The sequence below is a fragment of the Electrophorus electricus genome, chromosome 18, assembly GCF_013358815.1.
Source record: "Electrophorus electricus isolate fEleEle1 chromosome 18, fEleEle1.pri, whole genome shotgun sequence".
In the NCBI taxonomy this organism is placed as follows: Eukaryota; Metazoa; Chordata; class Actinopteri; order Gymnotiformes; family Gymnotidae; genus Electrophorus; species Electrophorus electricus.
Window position 1 is genome coordinate 12,237,736 of NC_049552.1, and position 17,333 is coordinate 12,255,068.

Here is a 17,333-nt window from a genome sequence, read left to right on the forward strand (position 1 = left end):
TTCAAAAATCCATCCCGCCAAGATACAGAATTTCGTCAGACTTCACGGATTGCATTCAGCTGTTAGCTGCAATACATGCCTTAGTGCTAGAAGGACATCATCAGTATGAAACTCAACATTTACAATGAAGTGATGTGGATTAAAACATCTGATAACAATGATAACTTATCGCTAAATTAGTAGCATAGCACAAAACGTCATCACTTGTGAAAAGTATGATCTGTAAGTCAGGTATTTGTGTTGTGCGTTCCCCTTTAAGAAGCCCCCCCCCCCCCCAGCTCTCTACACAGCAGGGGGAGGGTGAGTAAAATCCGAGAACAGCGATTTAAAAAAAAAAAAAAAAAAAAAGATCTGCCAATGGCCTGTTTCAAGTACCCCCAGTAGAAACTGTGCCTGATTTGTGGCCAATGTTGGAGATGTAAAAAAAAAAAAAGGAGGAAAAAAGCCACTATCCGGGTAGCTATGGAGATGGACGGTTTTCCTGGCTGCTTTCTTTGACAGGTGTTGAGCAGGTTAAAAGTCTTAAAAACAAGAGTCCAACATGTACGCCAAAGGCAAAGGAGCTGTCGTGCCGTCTGATAGCCAAGCAAGAGAGAAGTAAGTGAAAATTTGTGCATTGTCACAGACACCAGACCCTCTAACGTTTACCTGGACGGCCACGGCGAGCACTTTCTCTCGTGCCTGGCTCGTGCAACTTACGCGTGAAAGTCAACTGGTTTAAAAAACAAAACAAAACAAAAACAAAAAACAACTTGGTACACTTCGGCGTTATTTCGTAGAATTGTCTGCTGTTTTTGTGTGTTGTTGCTCTGTGTTTTTTTGTGTTGTTTATCTCTCGTTTCCCCTTAGCCTGGTGTGTTTATGCTAACGTGCTAACCCTTGCAGTTTTGGAGATGGATGTGCAAGTTGGTCCACGAGCTTGTCGCGACAGATTTCGTGCATGTTTTTTTTAACGGCTGCATCGGGTTTCGTGATGCATGTTCGGTTCGTGCAAATATTTAGTCTCCACGACGTCCACGATGTCCACAGCACTAGGCGCAGTTCTGCATGCGCCGTGATGCCGCAAGAGTTTTGCTCGCGCTCGGGAACAATGCGTGCAGCTCACGCGCTGGGGGGGATTCGTGGATGCTAGCTCACAACTCGCCTTTTGTGAACGGGACCGATCTCGTCACGTTAACGCACTAAAAAAAAAAAAAAACTACGTGCTAAATGGCTGGAAAGTGGAAAGTTGCGTGCATCTGTTCTGCACGGGCGCCCGGGCAGTCTGGGGTAATTTCAAAATCTGCCTGCTCTTCAGGCGAGGGGAGACGAGAGGATTTTAGCGATAGTTTTATCTATACACTTGCGCAGAAACGGCTACAATATGTTCCCCAACGTTCTGGCGATTGCGTTTTTGTGGCGTTTAAAACCTCCCTTCTCCTCCTCCTCCTCCGTCACTCACGTTGTTTTAGCCTTACCGTTAAAGTTCTCTAATTCCTCAACTCTCAAACCAGCCTAGCACTTATGCAACCTCTCTAGCACTTGAGCAGTAACCTGCGACGTTTAACTTTGACGATTGCACCGGTAACGTTTCTGGACCTCGGCACGCGCGCTGGTTTTCCTGCGCAGACGTCCGTTGTGTGTACGCTCGCGGCGACAAGCCCGGGTCCTCAACGCGTGACCCGGCGGGTTTCCCGAGGACGCAGTTCAGCGCTCGTATTTTAAAAGCGGTGATTTGGTGACATTTTACGCGCGTCTGTTCCATCCGGAGGATTATCGCTGGTGCGTTTGACGAAGGTCCGCGCAGGGGCAGCGCTCGCGGCGTGTCCCAGCGCGTGAGAGTTCCATCTCTGATGCAGAAGTGTGCACCCCCCCCCCCCCCCCCCCCAAAAGTTAACAGGCTATATTTGACTTTCCAAATGCCAAAATGATATTAAGGTGGCATACAACTGGGGGAAACGCAGCCATCGTCTTCTGTTCTTTCTAGTTAATAAGTTTTGCAAAGTGTTGCAGGCTCTGTCCTTCAGAGTTTCAAGAAATTGCTTGCTCCCAAGAAGTCTTTCCACGATGGGACCCTTTTTCCCTGTCTGAAAGGCCGCTATACAATTCCCCCCACCCCGCTCGCTGTCCCCCACGTGAGCTGGATTATTAAACTTCTCGTTGTTTTAGTCGCCCGTTACCAGTGTCCCCAGCTCCTTAAACCGGGGTCACATCACTGTGAAGAACTCAGTGTGTCGTAGTTTTCATGGGTGCAAAGTTAAAGGCCGAGTTGCTCGGATCAGGGTTGCGGTGAAGCCCTCGGCACCGCACAGCTTGGCGGTTCCTGTTCCCGTTCACCTCTGGTAGCTCTTGCCTGATTTTCACGGCCCTCCTGAACTAGGTCTGTCAGTGTAAGCAAGGCATGAAACTACATTGCGGAGGACTGGGCCCGAGAGACAGGTTTAAGGGCTTAAACCGTCTCCGAACGTCTCTGCAAACGGCATACGTGCGGGAGACGCTCCTTTGAACCGACGTGCACCCCGCTTGAGACAAATCAATCCCATGTGTCTGTTTCCTTAGCCACGGTTGACACGAGGACGTAGCCTTTTGTATTCAGCCGCAAGTTCGCTCCTGAGCCCCCCCCACAAAACTGCTCCCGCGTTGAATAATTGACGGCACGCTTGAAAATGCGATTTTCTTAACCGTCCCTTTGAAGAGCGCTTCCAAGTGGCACGCGCGTTTAAAGACGGCCTTTTGTCAGAGGGCCCCGGGCAATGCGGTCAGAGTGTGTCTCTGCCGCCGAGCGCGCAGGGGAGGGGCCCCTTTGATGCGGGCCGCCGCCGTTCGGCCCGGCCCGACCCTCCCCGCTCGTCGACCGATGCGATTTCCCGCCTTTGCGGTTTTGTAACGCGTGGCGCTAGCGGGGAGAGGGGTGGGTACCCATGACCCTGAGGAGAACGCCGTTTAGCGGACGCTGCACCTGGCGTTACGTGGACGGCCGAGCACCCTGACCTGTGTTTAATCTCCTCCCCGTGTACGAGACTCCCTGCAGAAGGACACAGGATCTGGTTGAGGGGCTAATGTCCTGTCTCCCTTGGGTTGACCACCTTATGCCACCTCTCTTCAGACCTCGCTCTGCCCCCAGAGCAGCGGGCCTCTCCGAGAGGAGACGCCAGGGGGTGAGGGGGACCGCGTGCAGATTACCGTCCTACATCTCTTTACGCAACTTGCCACTGGCGTTCGCCTGTCTGGATCCAACAAGCGTGCGTGTATGTGTGTGTGTGGTGGTGTTTGTTTTCTAACATTTGAATCGCGTTAGCGGTTGTTTGAATATAGATACCGCAACAGAGTAGGGTCTCTGAGTTTTTCTGTACGGGTTCACATTTGAGTGTGCTTGTTTTATCCAGCAGCCTGTGTGCACACTTGGCATTACGAAGAAAAAGAAACGAATCCTTTGTAAGGTTGTTGAAGGATTTGGACGTTCAAACAAAGGTTGATGGGTGACCTGTTGAAGTCGTGAGTCTTTGGCTCTTCAACATCCAGGCTGTGAGGATGTATGATGGGGGACAGTGTCACATTTAGTTTGCGTTTAGTTTCTCTTGGAACTTTGTGATTGCAGTGAACCCTGAGCTAAACTTTGCATTTCTTTTTAGATTTAAAAAAACAAAACAAAACAAAAAAACACACAGAAAACAGGAAATGGCTTTTGTGGCTCTGTTGCCATCTCAGCTGTGCGGCTCTCTGGTGGGAGAACAACCGACGGGTAGATCAGTCAGCGTCCTCTGCGCCGCCGTCCGTGCTCCCCTACCCTCGCGTCGTCCAGATGACCCCGGCCTGACCCCGGCCTGACCCCGCCCCTTCTGCGCCTCCCTTGCCAGGAAGTGTTTTGCGTACCCCGCAAGCTGCGGCTAAGCTCACGCCCCAGCGGCGCTGAGGCAGGACGCAGGCGGTCGACTTGTGGAGTCAAGGCTGGATGTTTACAGTCTTTGGGAGTGCGCCACGTGTGACGTGACGTGTGTGCACTCTGCCCTGCACGTCCGCGAACGCCCCCCCCCCCAATAATTCCAGAAGTAACCGTGACTAGGTGCGTTTACCCACCTCGCCATACCGGTGAGTATGGCCTTTCCCTCGGTGTCTTGGGTGAACGCTCGTACTCAGAAGCCGTCGGGCAGACCCGCTGCCTGCCTGCGTCCCCATACTGTGTTTTTTTTGTTGTTGTTTTTTTTTGTTTTTTAACCGTGACACCCCCTCAGTCCCTCTCTCTCTAACAGGAAGTTTTAGGAGGGCTTTGGCGTCCTCTTTGAAGCCGTCTTCCTCGGTTTTATGACGGTCGTTGAGGCTCCCCCCACCCCCGTTTACCAGCTCATTCTCTCTCTGTGTGTGTGTGTGTGTGGTGGGGGGGAGGGTGGGTGGTCTGTGCATGTTGGGTGTGTGCGCTTGCGGATTCGTGTGCGTATCCGTTGTTTTGTTTGCTTCTTTATCACGTAGCCATTGATTGGAAGTTCAGAGAACTCTCCCTGGTTGTTTTATGACTCGCAGCTGGGTGGGGGGGGGTCACTTCTGCCGGGGGAGACGCAGGCGCGCTCGCCCGTGCGACCGCAGTGTGAAATACGTTGGCAGTCCGGCCAAAAGACTTCGCTAACGTCCAGGATGGGAATTCTTTGTCCAATCTGGCGTCCTAAAGGCCGCGTTTGTTTCAAGCTCCGATCTGAGCCGTAAACGGCCGTCTCCTTTCCGCTGTCTGGCATGACTTCTGCGGCCTGGTGCGTGCGTACGCAGACACACACACACACACACACACACACACACACACACACACACACACATACTGCTGCAGACCTCGCAAAAGGAGTAGTGTTCTATGGATATGTCACGGCCAGATTGACATCCACCCCCCAGTTGTGTACCCGGAGGCTGGGGGCAGGTCCAGGGGGTGTGTTGGACGGGTCAGAGTGAACAGCAGTGAGTGAACAGGAGCACTTCCTGTATATTGTGTGCCTATGGTATAATGTAGTGATTATTTTTTCTGTCTCTCGTTTTCCAGGTTAGCTTTATATGTCTACGAATACCTGCTACATGTCGGCGCTCAGAAATCAGCACAAACCTTCCTGTCTGAGGTGAGTACACCCCCCCCCTTCCATATGTGCATTATCCGACTTTAGCGTTGTCCGGCCCACAGGACGAGGTTGCGCGTGAAATGGGCACTAACTGGAGGTGAAACGCGCAAGCTCGACTTTGGCCGCGCACAGGAGGCCTTTTGTTTCCCGTTCACGCAGTCGGGGTGGTGTACATCGAGTGTTTCAAGCGAAGTTTTTGAGATTTGAAGCACAACCCAGATATATACAGCCAGTACGGCACGAGAGAGCTTCTGGTACCCGCACGGAACGGTCGCGTCATAACTTGGTTTTGTGGGTCGGCGAGTGCCAGGTGTGCACGAGGCGACGACAACCTTCTCCAGCTCTCTGATCCATCTGCGGTCCCCTTTTTTTTTTATTGTCCGGAAGGCCGTGATGTTTTAGCGAGGCCGCACGGAATGGGAACGGCGCTCGTAGACATCCTCCTGCTACGCGGCACGTCTCGTGCCGCTTTAACTTGATGCGTGTGTAACGAGACTCTAAAAATGCGTGTTGCAACAGTCATGACGGCGTGTTATGATAACAACGGCCTGTTTTTGCTCGCTCCAGGACGAGCTGGTTTCAGATCAGCGGTGGTTGCTAAACTCTTGTGGTCGCGTGTCTGTGTCTGTGTCTGTGTGTGTGTGTGTGTGTGTGTGTGTGTGTGTGTGTGTGTGTGTGTGTGTGTGTGTGTGTGTGTGTGTGTGTGTGTGTGTAAGAAGCTACCCAGCGAGCCGGTCCGATGTTTATCAGGGCGGTTGGAAGAGTGACGAGGAGAAATTGCCCGATAATGTGTTCTTAACCTTAAGACCTCTCACAGTAATCCTCTTTTAAGCAGCAGAGAACGAACCTGTGGTTCTATATCTCGGAGTTCCAATTCTTGTTACATTTTCCTGTTTAATTGTCCGTGCGTAATGGTTAGACCGGTTTAATTCCCCGCGATCCTTCGCCTCGGCCGTCACGAGCCGCCAAGACGGCGGCTTTAACACCAGCGGCTCTACCCGTTTCCGCTTGCGCAGGGGAGAAATTTAGAAGGGAAAAAAGCCCCCTCCACTGGTCAAAGGGAGGGGATGCTTGGACTGAGAGGCACGTGCGGGTCGGTGGCGTGAAGCAGGAAGTCCGCTAACACGTAGGACCTGGGGGGGGGGGGGGGTTGTACAGTAACAGAGAAAAGGTGAGCTGGTATGTTTTGCCTGTCAGGCAGAAGTATGGCTGAGTTTAATATGTAATATGCACCACCTTAAAATGTGTGTGTGTGTGTGTGTGTGTGTGTGTGTGTGTGTGTCTCTCTCTCTCTCACACCTTAGATCCGGTGGGAGAAGAACATTACTCTAGGAGAGCCTCCAGGATTCCTGCATTCATGGTGGTGGTACGTCCCGTTCCTGTTCTCTGTGCTGGTGGTTCCTCCCTTTTCTCCATCACCGATTAAAGCCGCTGACTCGCTAATCCACGGGGAGTCGCATTCCTCGGCCCCAAAAACACGGCCGACGATCTGAACGAGCGCCGCTGCGCTGAGAGCAGACGAGGAGGCGTCCGATGCCGTTTCTTCCTCTTTGTCCCCGAGCGCTGCCCTGCCGGGGCACTTTTCCCACGGACTAAGCGGATCGCGGCCCGGCCCGAGCGTCCGCCGCGAGACGGCCGCCCTCGGTTTCCCGTCGCCCCTCCCCCCCACCCCCCCTCCCCGGGCTTCCTGTCCTGCCTCCCCAAAAACAAAAGCCCCAGATGGTGTGGTAGAGGCGGAGCTCGCCTGACTCTCGCCCCTGCTGCCAACCTTTGTCTCTGGCCGGGGCCCTTTGTTCAAGACGGAGGACCCCGGGCAGATTAACCCTTTGCGTTCCGCTCCCCTTTGTGCGCCCCCCAGCCCCGAGCATGGGCTTTTCCTTCCTCTCCCCGTGGCCTGGCTCTCACCGGTGGGGGGCGGGGCACGGGGTCAACAACCTCTCGGTCTGCAGAGGTCACTGGGGGCCAAGCAGGGAATAGGATGCATGCAGGTTTCCCCCTTAAACACATGTGCTGGCCCCTCCCATAAGCCATTTGTTTACTGATCAACTGAAGCCCCCCCCACTTCACTTAACCTTTATTTCGCTCGGCTCAATTAAGGGATTGAGCCTATTGATCGGCCCCTCTGATTGGCCAACTAGCACATTTTAAGCTGGAGGTCCATGAAAGAAAAATACTCAGAGTAGTCTTGTTCATGCTGGGTTGCCAGCGTGTGTGGGATCACCCCCGAGACGCAGCCTACATAGACTTTTTGTAAATGTTCTGTTTTAGTAAGGCTGTGTTTAAAACTGCTTTGTTTAAACTGGGCGAGCTTTCGCTGGCTCGATGCCAGAAGATATCAAGTCTATTTCAACTCTGATCTCTCTGATTTTCTTAGATTTGGAATTATTTTATTCATTTATTTATTTTTCCAGGTTTTTTTAAAGAAGTTTGAACACACTGTAACTGCAGTCACTGGCTGTACAGCCTGTAGCGGAGTGATTACTGCTGTGTGCGCGACACCAGCAATAGTCATCACCGACGCTATGTACCCTCCTGCTGGAGTTTGTGTCGGCAGGTTACGAGGTCGCAGGCGCGTCCCCCAGACCAAACCCTCTGTAGGCGCGCAAACGACACCCTGCGTAAGAAAGCAAAGGTGCCGTCTCAGCAGGGGGAGGGGCCGCGTTTAGTAGCTTTACGCGTAGCTCACCGCAAAAGGGAAAGAGCAATTGAGGCTCCCCCTGCCCTGGGGAGGCCGGCATCTCGGGGCTTAAGTGCGAGTGAACTTTGGTGGCTTCTGTGTTTCCCCCAAAAACCAAAGACTGAGGCTAAATATTCTGACCCCCACAGATGGTCGGATTTTTTCTTAGTTCAGGTGTAGCTTTCTGCCTTCTGAATCTGTTCCTGGATTTCTTTTCCGGCTATCAGCCCCACCCCACACACACAGACACCGATTCTCTTATTTTCCTGACCTTAACTCCTTCGTGTGCTGTGCAAGGGTTCTGGAATGTTCCTTATCCCGGTAAACATACAAAGCGCGCAGAGGAGGGCGAGGGGCAGAACAAAAACACACCTGCTGTGCACACGGCCAACTGTGTGACGTCCCTGTTCTCTGCGCTGCGGAGAGGCGCGCTGAAACGCCGTCACGGGCGGTCTCGGCCTTGGCCGCACCTGCTGAATCCCCCCACCCCCTGTTCCAGCACCTTTATGGAGTTCCCATTAAATCGATGTCTGATGACCAGGAGAGATCTAATTTGAATGTGTTAAACAGGTACTTAGTTTCAGTGCAGTCATTAAAATGCCATTCGGAAGGAAACCTCATGGACCCCACCCTCCAGCCACCCTGAAGGACCTGAGTGGACTTAATTGAGGAAATCCCTGGCTTAATTGATCCGTAACCCTGCATGTGGGCTGAGAGTTTGAGGGGCTCCGGACCTTTGGTTGATGAGCTCTGCTTCTGTTTGAACACGTTTCCTTTGTTCCTTACTGGACTGCAGTGTTGGGCTCACACACACACACACACACACACACACACACAGTTTGCTTTTTGAGTAGAAGGTTCAATTATATTTCAAATTAGCTTGTGTGTATTAAAAACTTCATATATATGTGTGTGCATGTGAGTCTCTACCCTGTATGTGTCTTTACACTATGTGCTTTTAAACCGTGTTGGCTGTGAAGCTCTGCCCCTCCTGTTGCAGTGTGTTCTGGGACCTGTACTGCGCGGCTCCAGACCGGCGCGAGACCTGCGAGCACTCCAGCGAGGCCAAGGCCTTCCACGACTACGTAAGTGACAGGCCGATTTCCCCTCCCACCCCCACCCCCTGGACTGGGCAGGCAGGGCCGGACCCTTTCTCTCGTCCAATAGGAGCAGGCCATGCCCCGGTAGCCCGTTTTGTCCACCAACGGCGTCGGTCGTGTGTGAGGTGGCGGGAGAAGGGTGGCGGATGACGGTTCGTAGTCGACGCACCGCACAAGTTTAGGATGTTGGGTTCATCGTTCCGGCGACACCGTCGAAGGTCAATATTAGCGAAAGAAGCTTAACGTGAGTGAGACGCAGAGGAGCGTCTACGGAGAGCCAGAATGGACTTCACTTCACTTCTCTTCACTTTTCCATCCTTTTTTCTTTTTTTTCTTGTATTTTTGGCTCGGTTTCCCACATCCTCTCGCTCATCATTTTTTTTTGGCTAAAGATCTGGCCTACGCATCGTCTCCACACCCGGCGCTTTGCTAATTTGCAGTGACGGACACGTAATCTGATTAGCGCGGCGGGCAATTTGTGCCCACGTTTCTACGGGAAAAGGACGACAACGGCAGCACCGTTGTAGTCGAGCGGCTTCTCTTTTTCTCAGACATCACAGAAGATAAACGCTTTACTGTCGTTTGCTATCGCCGTTATGCCGCCGAACCACAACATCTAATGCAGGGTAGCTGGGTAATTTCGTCCTGATCCGGCTGTTGCGTCGAGCGCTGTACTTTTTGACTTGTAGAGTTCTGTGTTATTTTACTAAGGCGGGGCCAGACGGGATGCCCGCCAGTAACGGCGGTGCTGGTTGGTGCGACGCCATGCGTCTCGTGGCCCGAACTTGGGTCGTACAATTTGCAGGGAGGAGGGGCTCCGGTATCAACAGCCTCACAACTGAAGACCTTGTTAACTCGGACGTCCCCTGAAAACATGAATGGAAGTGCAAAGATGGAACTCTTGTGTATACACCCCAAACACCTGTTGAACTCGCTCGTTATCTCGGCCAGTGCATGTGTTTTTCTGTTTTTTTCAGTGTTAATGAGGCAAGCAATTCGGGTTTGGCTAAATATAATTAGTAAAGACTGCTTTTTCATCACGCGTAAACGTTCTGATTTTTCTGAAAAGGATTAAGTTAAATGTGCTACTCGGCACTGAGAATTAACACTTTTAAAAAATGGATTTGTTTGTTTTTGTTTATTTAAAATGAGTCTCCAAAGGCTTTCTAAATGATTCTGTTGTTCGACGTGCGGGGTGTTGTGTGGGGGTCTGTCTGTGTGGGTCTGCTTGGCAAGGTCTTCACGGCAACTATCGCGTCCTTGAGTTGGGTGATTAATGATGATCTCGGGCTGTTCCCTTGCTCTCTCGTTGGGTGGCGCGGCTGTGTGTGTGTGTGTGTGTGTGTGTGTGTGTGTGTGTGTGTGTGTGTGTGTGTGTGTGTGTGTGTGTGTGCGTGCGTGCGCGAGTTGCTGTGTCTCCTACGCCGCCTCCTCTGGACCAGAGACTGAGCTTGAATGCCCTCCGCCGTGGGGGAGATAATGGAATACAGCGTTCTAATCTCCCAATCCCGGCGACGGTTGAGGGGCTAAGCCGGTGGGGATTTGGCAGGATTGCAGGCTTGGCTACAGGCCCGCAGCGTAGCACCACGACACCTCGGGAGCGCCGGAGGCACCCGCTTACCCCGTGCCCATCCTGGAGGTGTCGATCGGATCCCCCTGCGCTTTGGCATCGTTCCAAAGCCCGTTCGGCGGGTCCGGATGGCCTCGGCTCTTCATTTAAGTCCCCGACCACCCCCCACCCCCGACACCACCACCATCGCATGGACAGCAGAGGAGGCTATAGTTTGTATTTCATTTATTCTTCTCCCTGACTTTCAGCGCTGGCTGTTTGCACAGAGCTCTGGGCCATAAAAGCGTGGCGGACGTGGCGCAGGTTGCGATTGGCTCTCCTGCGTGAGGGCGGCGTTCAGGGTGCAGCTCCCGGGTGGTGCCGGCGGAGCAGGCGGCGGGGTGAGCGCGCGTCTGGATGGCGCCGTTTCGGTTTTCTCTACAGTGGAGCAGGCTGCTGAGCGCGTGCGTGCGTGCGTGCGTGCGTGTAATGGTGTCTCTTTCCCCACCCCCTTTTCTCTCTCTGTCTCTCCCTCCCTCTATCCTTCTCTTCCTCTCTCCCGCGCCCTCTTCTCCCGCAGTTTCTTTCAAAACATGCTCCTCGGTGTCTGTCGGTGGCCAGCGAGCAGAATAACCCTCTCGCTTGCCGCCTCTTTAAGCCTCTCGCCATAACTTTGCCCCTCTGCCAGGCGCTGTTACCCTGGCCTTTTAAAGGACGGAGCAGAATTGTCCCGCTACCTCTCAGACTGGAGTCGCCTGACCGGCAGAAGCGTGGCCGGCGTCCCCAAGGCGCGGTTTTAATCCCCCCATCCCCACCACTTTATCCGCTTTATCTTGTACCAGTGTAAATATTTCCTTAGTAGCGCAGAACGAGGGGCGGGGTTCGTTTTGTGGTGTTTTATTTTTTTGTTTTTTTACCACGCAGTGGTGTTTATTCGGTTGTTTCGGTAATCCGCCTCCGTCCTGCCACGTGACGTCAGCGCCTGGTTCACTCGAGCTGATGGCTATGATAAGAGCTCTGTGTATGGACCAGCAGGTTGACTAGATTTGATATCTCTCTATGTCCTACACACACACATACACTGTGTGTGTGTGTTTCTCTCTTCACATGCTTGTGCTCCCATGCGCTCTCAGTCTCTCTTAGTCTCTCTCTGTCTCTCTCTCTCTCTCTCTCTCTCTGCCCCTGTCTGGTTCCTCCCCTCTCTCTGGGTGGAAGATTGATTGGGTAATCTGGCTGCTTGGCCGTGATGCCGGCTCCCTCGTTTGCCGGCTCCGGGTAAGGACGGGGAGTCCGGCACCGCGGCAGCACTGAGCAGAAAAAGAAGGGTTACGACATGTCCGGCGCGGTTCCTGCCGTTTCGTTCAGTAGTGCCGAGGAACTTTTTTTTTTTTTTTTTTTTTTTTTTTTTTTTTTTTTTTCCAGACGCGCGTCGCCCAAGAATGTTCCGGGAAGGCGGGCGGGGCATCGCGAGGACAGCTGCTCCCCGCTTGGCCATGCTGCCTTCCGGCACTTGCGGGGTTAACACCCCGAGCTGGTTGCTGTGTGCATTCTGCGAGGCTCTCCGAGCATGCTCGCTGCAGGACTGTAGTTAATATTTGATTGTGTGTGTGTGTGTGTGTGTGTGTGTGTGTTAGCGGGGTAGGGAGTCAGCCACATAAAATTATCGCTGTGTGTACAACATGCTGCACACATTGTCCTCGGAATGCAATAACTGTACGAATCGTGTGTGTCTGTCTGTCTGTCTGTCTGTGTGTGTGTGTGTGTGTGTGTGTGTGTGTGTGTGTGTCTGTGTGTGTGTGTGTGTGTGTGTGTGTCGGTGGGGTTTTCGTGCCCCGTACCCACAGGAGCCGTAGACGAGGGCTGGTAGCTTTGTTTGCGCGGGGAGCACGTGTGCACGGCAACCACATCGACGTCTGTTCCCTATTTACCTCCGCGTTTGCTCGCTGGGCTGCAGCGCTGGTCCAGAGAGACTCGCCCAGTCCACACACACACGACGCATCATGCGCCGTCTCACGAGCACCCCCCCCATGCAGTTGCCTGCCTGCCTGCCTGCCTGCCTGTGCTGGCTGTTTCTCTGGGTAAAACTCTGCAGCCTGTCCTGTGTGTGTGTGTGTGTGTGTGTGTGTGTGTGTCCCTCTGTGCTTGTCTCTCACTCCAGTTGTTCCGTTCTGACCGACTCTCTGGGTTGGCAGGCTGTGCCCACACTTCACTCTTGGCTCTCTGTGTGTGTGTGTGTGTGTGTGTGTGTGTGTGTGTGTGTGTGCGTGCGCGCGCGCGCGTGTACTTCTGCCCGTCTGTGCGTGCGCGCGCGCGCACGTGGGATCTGGCCTGTCTGTCTGTCTGTGCATGCCCCAGGGCGCTGTGTGTTTGGCCACACCAACCCGGTGACGGGCTGCCTGCCGGCGTCGAGAGGCAAACACTCCACATCTGCGCGCGGCCCACTCAACGCCCGCCGCATTCACACACACTCGAGGTGCTTCCCTTGCCTGCTGTTCCTACCGCCTTCCACCGGCCCGCCTTTCCCCGTGCAGATGAGCCGTGGCCCGGGTATCTGCCTGCCTGTGGAGAGTGCTGGCTGGTGGGGGAGTGTGTGTGTGTGTGTGTGTGTGTGTGTGTGTGTGTGTGTGTGTGTGTGTAAGGGGGGGGGTTGAGTGAAGGTGAGCTCATAGAATATCACTTAGTCTGCGAGCTTTGGCAAATGGTGCTTGTGTGTCAGCTGATTTTTTTTGTGTGTGTGTGTGTGTGTGTGTGTGTGTGTGTGTGTGTGTGTGTGTGTGTGAAGTACATGCCTCCCTCTTATCCCTCTCAGCTTATTAAAGCATCACCTCTACATTATAAATATTGGTTTTATATTAGCATTGTTTTGAATCTGTACTTTATTCATAGGAATTTGTTACACACACACACACACCCCACAGCGGCAGTGCTTGGGTTGCTTCCAGTCGCTTTTCCTGTAGTCTGGGACTGTACTTACAGACAGTGACTCTAATGCCCTCCGATTACTGTTTTTATACCTGCATCTTCTCATGGCTCCATTCCCACTATCTCAACTGCTCCCTGCTGTGTGTGTGTGTGTGTGTGTGTGTGTGTGTGTGTGTGTGTGTGTGTGTGTGTGTGTGTGTGTGTGTGTGGGATGAGAGTGAAGGCACCTGGACCAGTTTCGGTTGAAGCCACAAACTGCTTTGTGATTCTGTGGTTGCGAAAGGGGCACAAGAGTTCAGCGCCCCGTAGACCAGTATTCACCAGGAGGCCGCGCACCAGGGGCAGCTCCGCACCGCGTACCGCCCGCCCCGGGGTCAGCTGGTGCCCGCAACCCTGTGCTGCGCAGAGCACCCCCCCTGCCAGGAGCCCCCGAGTGCTCAGCTGGCACGGAATACGGAATAGGGTGTAGGATTACTTTTATCCTTGTGGGGAAACATGGGCCGGCCCCGCTAAGCCACTTGTAGTGTCCGGCCCTTGAACTGGGAGGGGCCTCGAACTGGGATCTGCCATCCCTCCAGCCTGGAGTCTTGGGCAGTGACCCTGCCACGTGACCTCTGCACTCCTCGTCAGGGTCAACAATGATTTTGTGGTTGTACACAGGGCCTCTGTCTCTGACACGCGCACAAGTGCACAAGGCGCGCAGCACTCGCGTACACAGCCTGTGCACTTTTGGAATGGTGTCCATGGTAACCTTGGTGTGTACAGCAGCGCTGCTGTTTCCTGCTCTCCATCATGTCCTTGGCCCACCCAGGTCCGTGTCCTCTGTAAACGCTGTTGCTCGGAATTCCTGTCCTCTGCTATGGAGACACGCGCGCACACACACACACACACACACACACAGTATTAGGGCATGTCTCAGACAGACTCTTGCAAGGTCTTAGATATGCTGTGTGGGTTAAAGAACCATAGCAAGGTCAGACTGGGCTGTGTGTGTGTGTGTGTGTGTGTGTGTGTGTGTCGGGGGAGGGGCGGGACATGCTGGGGCCTGCTTGTGTGGGTGGTCAGACTCTCAGGTGGTGTGTGTTAGTCACCATTTTTGCATAGCCAAAGATGGAATACATTTGATTTTCTAATATTTTTGAAATGTATTTATTTATTTTTTTACACGCCTGCGCACACCCGCTGCCTGCCTGCACGGCTGTCTCTACAGGTCCCCATTTGCTCTGGTTTATGGGTTTGTTTTGTTTCATCGTTGGCCCGCTAGCCTCGAGGTAAACCCGACCTGGCCAGTCGCTGACGACTAGCAGCCAGGCTGGTTCTGTAAGCGAAGGCCGTCGGACGTTTCCAGCCGCGACCGACTCGCGATTTCAGCCGTGCGAAAACCAGAACGCCACCAGAAAATCCGAAGCCCAGGTTCGACGAGCTGAGAGCCAAAGGCGAGCTGCCGCAATCTGCTGGATCGAGGAGCACCCAGTGCCAACACGGCCGTAAACGTGCACGCCGCGCGCACCAACGGACCTCCTCCGCGTCGTCAGGGGCCGCGTTAGCATTTTTACGGGCAGAGGCGTATCCGTCTCGCAGACAACAACAAAAACATCGGGACTCGCCGGTTTCTTTCTTTCTTTCTTTGCTTTTCTAATCTTTTAAGCGGCATCGATCGGGGCCACTTGGTTTTCTCGGATAGCCATTGAGCGCGTCGCGCGGATCGATGGGTCGGAGTTGGAGCCGCCTGTCAACGGTGAGGCAGAGCGGGCTCCACAGCACCGCCGCTGGCGAGCGAGACGCACCACCCGCTAGCACACAAGCACCCGGGCCTGTGCCCGCCTGCCCGTGTGGCGTGGCTCTGTACAGTGTGCTTCAGCATTAGGCTCATGGGTGAGTTCCCAGACCAGGTGTATTGGATGGGAGGAGCTAAAACTGAACTCCAGGTGTGGGGGTCGGTGCCTCTGTTCTCCAGCACACTGTGCGATCAAAGTGGAGCAATTTGAGACACACACACACACACACACACACACACCCAGCCCCTGCCAGGAGTCTTACTTTGTACTTGCTTTGGAGTTGCTGGCTGTTTGTGTTTTGGGTTGCTTACAACAGTTGTGTGTCTCCCTGTGCCGTGTCCCTAATTGACAACTTCTTCTTCTTTTGGTTTTATCTCTCTTTATTTTTTAAATGCTCACACACGCGCGCGCACACACACACACACACACACACAGCCAAGGACATGAGGGTGAATGAAAACCAAGTGGATTACAAAGCCAGCTTAATCTGACCCAGCCAGAAAGGGGAACTCGCTCTCGCTCGCTCGCTCGCGCTCTCTCTCTCTCTCTTTCGGGCGATTGCAATATTGGAGTTTGGAGTTTGTGCTGGACAGCCCCTCCCCCTCCGGACATGAGCCTCATATCTGCTTGCCCAGTTCCATGCCTTTTCCGACTCGCTGGCTTGGTAAGGAACGTCCGGACGACGGTCTGGCTTGGTAAGGAACATCTGGGCGATGGTCTGGCCCGGCCGTGTGCGCGCGGGTTCACGGTGACATCTCCCGTTTCCTGCAGCAACACATTTTGTTCCTTTAAGCCATGGTAGGAAAAGTCCTCGTTCAGTCATGGACGCTACTAGCCAGACCCCCCCCCCCCTCCACACACACACACACACACACACACACACAGAGACAGGCTGTATGTACAGATATGTACACAAACACGCTCTCACCCTGTGAGCCATGTCAGAGTGCAGTGTGGCGTGCACCAGAGAACCAGCTCTCGTCGGGAAGAGCCGTTGGCCGCGGCGTTTGACACGCAGCCAACGGTGGGATCTCCGAGGGCAGAGGAGCAATCTTCTCACGCCGCGAGCCTTCCCAGAGTCACAGGGCCGCTGGCGTGTGCTTGATGTTTTGCTGTCTCATGTCCTGTCCATCATCTGCTGCCTCATCCCCCCCCCCCCCCCCCCCCAAAATATATCTTGATCTGGGATGCCTGAGGGACAGAGTGCAGACAGGACCCGTCTCCATGGCAACAGCTTCTGCGAGCTGCTGCCACCCATTCCCTCCTGGGGCGGGGTGGAGGAGAGGGGGAGAGAGGAAGGGAAGATTGGGAACGACGGCAGGGAGCTGAGGGAGAGATGTGGAAGAGGCAGGGAGGGAGGGAGGGGTTTCACTATTCGTCCTCCTGGAACTTGCTGGCCTGTGTGTTCACTTACAGATTTAGCATACAGTGAGAAGGGGAGGGCTGTGTGTGTGTGTGTGTGTGTGTGTGTGTGTGTGTGTGTGTGTGTGTGTGCGCGCATGCAGGAAAGGAGGCAGGAAGGCTCGGGGGGAGGGGGGGTGTGCCTTCCCCTGGGTCCTAAACAGTCTCTGTCTTCTAGGTCAGGCGTGCTTGAAGGACTGAACTGTCGTTGCCCGAGGGTTTGCATCTTTTGCTGATCTTTACTCTTGCGTTTTGTTTTGTACATCTGGTCGCGAGGGGTGGGGCTTGTTTTGGGGAGGTGGTTAGAACATTCAATAAGGGCTTCATTTTTTGGGTGCTTCCAGGCATAAGGGTGGCTGAAAAAGGTGTTTTTATTTTTTGGCGATTCTTTTGTTTGTAGAGGTGTGTTGTAACCATGTTACATAACACTGCAGCGAGTACACATGTTCTGGGAGAGAGGGTGTGTGTGTGTGCGTGTGCGTGTTTGTGTAAACACCAGGAGCTCGTGCGCACACACGTCTGCAACCCTAGACCGGCCCCACACCCCAAATCAAATCCAGAAGCCGAGCGATGCAGGAGGAGGAGCCAGCAACATTCGGGGAGCTAGAAACTCCTGGAAGGAGTGCGGGGGGGCTAAGAAAGGAAAGCACCGCTGAATGGGGGAGGGATCAGTGCACCCCAATAACACCCAAACCCCCCCCCCCCTTCATATGAGAGAGAGCGAGAAAGAAGTTGGGGGGGGATGAGGTTCCATGACACCGAGTGAGTGTCAAAGCAGCCAGTGTGTGGCAGTGGACAGCCTGGTGCGCATCCGGGACAATTTCCGGGTGC

General features: G+C 53.8%; 1 protein-coding gene across 2 annotated transcripts in view; it reads left to right on the forward strand.

Moving 5' to 3' along the window:
- Window positions 1–387: 387 nt before the first annotated feature.
- Window positions 388–17,333, forward strand: part of zgc:110158 (uncharacterized protein LOC553590 homolog) — a 31,784-nt gene continuing 14,838 nt past the window's right edge. Inside the window, exons 1-4 of one of the 2 annotated variants that reach the window (XM_035536396.1) lie at window positions 388–597; window positions 5,003–5,075; window positions 6,380–6,441; window positions 8,753–8,837. In XM_035536396.1, coding sequence (XP_035392289.1) covers window positions 542–597; window positions 5,003–5,075; window positions 6,380–6,441; window positions 8,753–8,837 — 276 coding nt within the window. In that variant the 5' untranslated portion in view covers window positions 388–541. The remainder of the gene's footprint in view (window positions 598–5,002; window positions 5,076–6,379; window positions 6,442–8,752; window positions 8,838–17,333) is intronic. The other variant, XM_035536397.1, reaches the window with a different exon arrangement.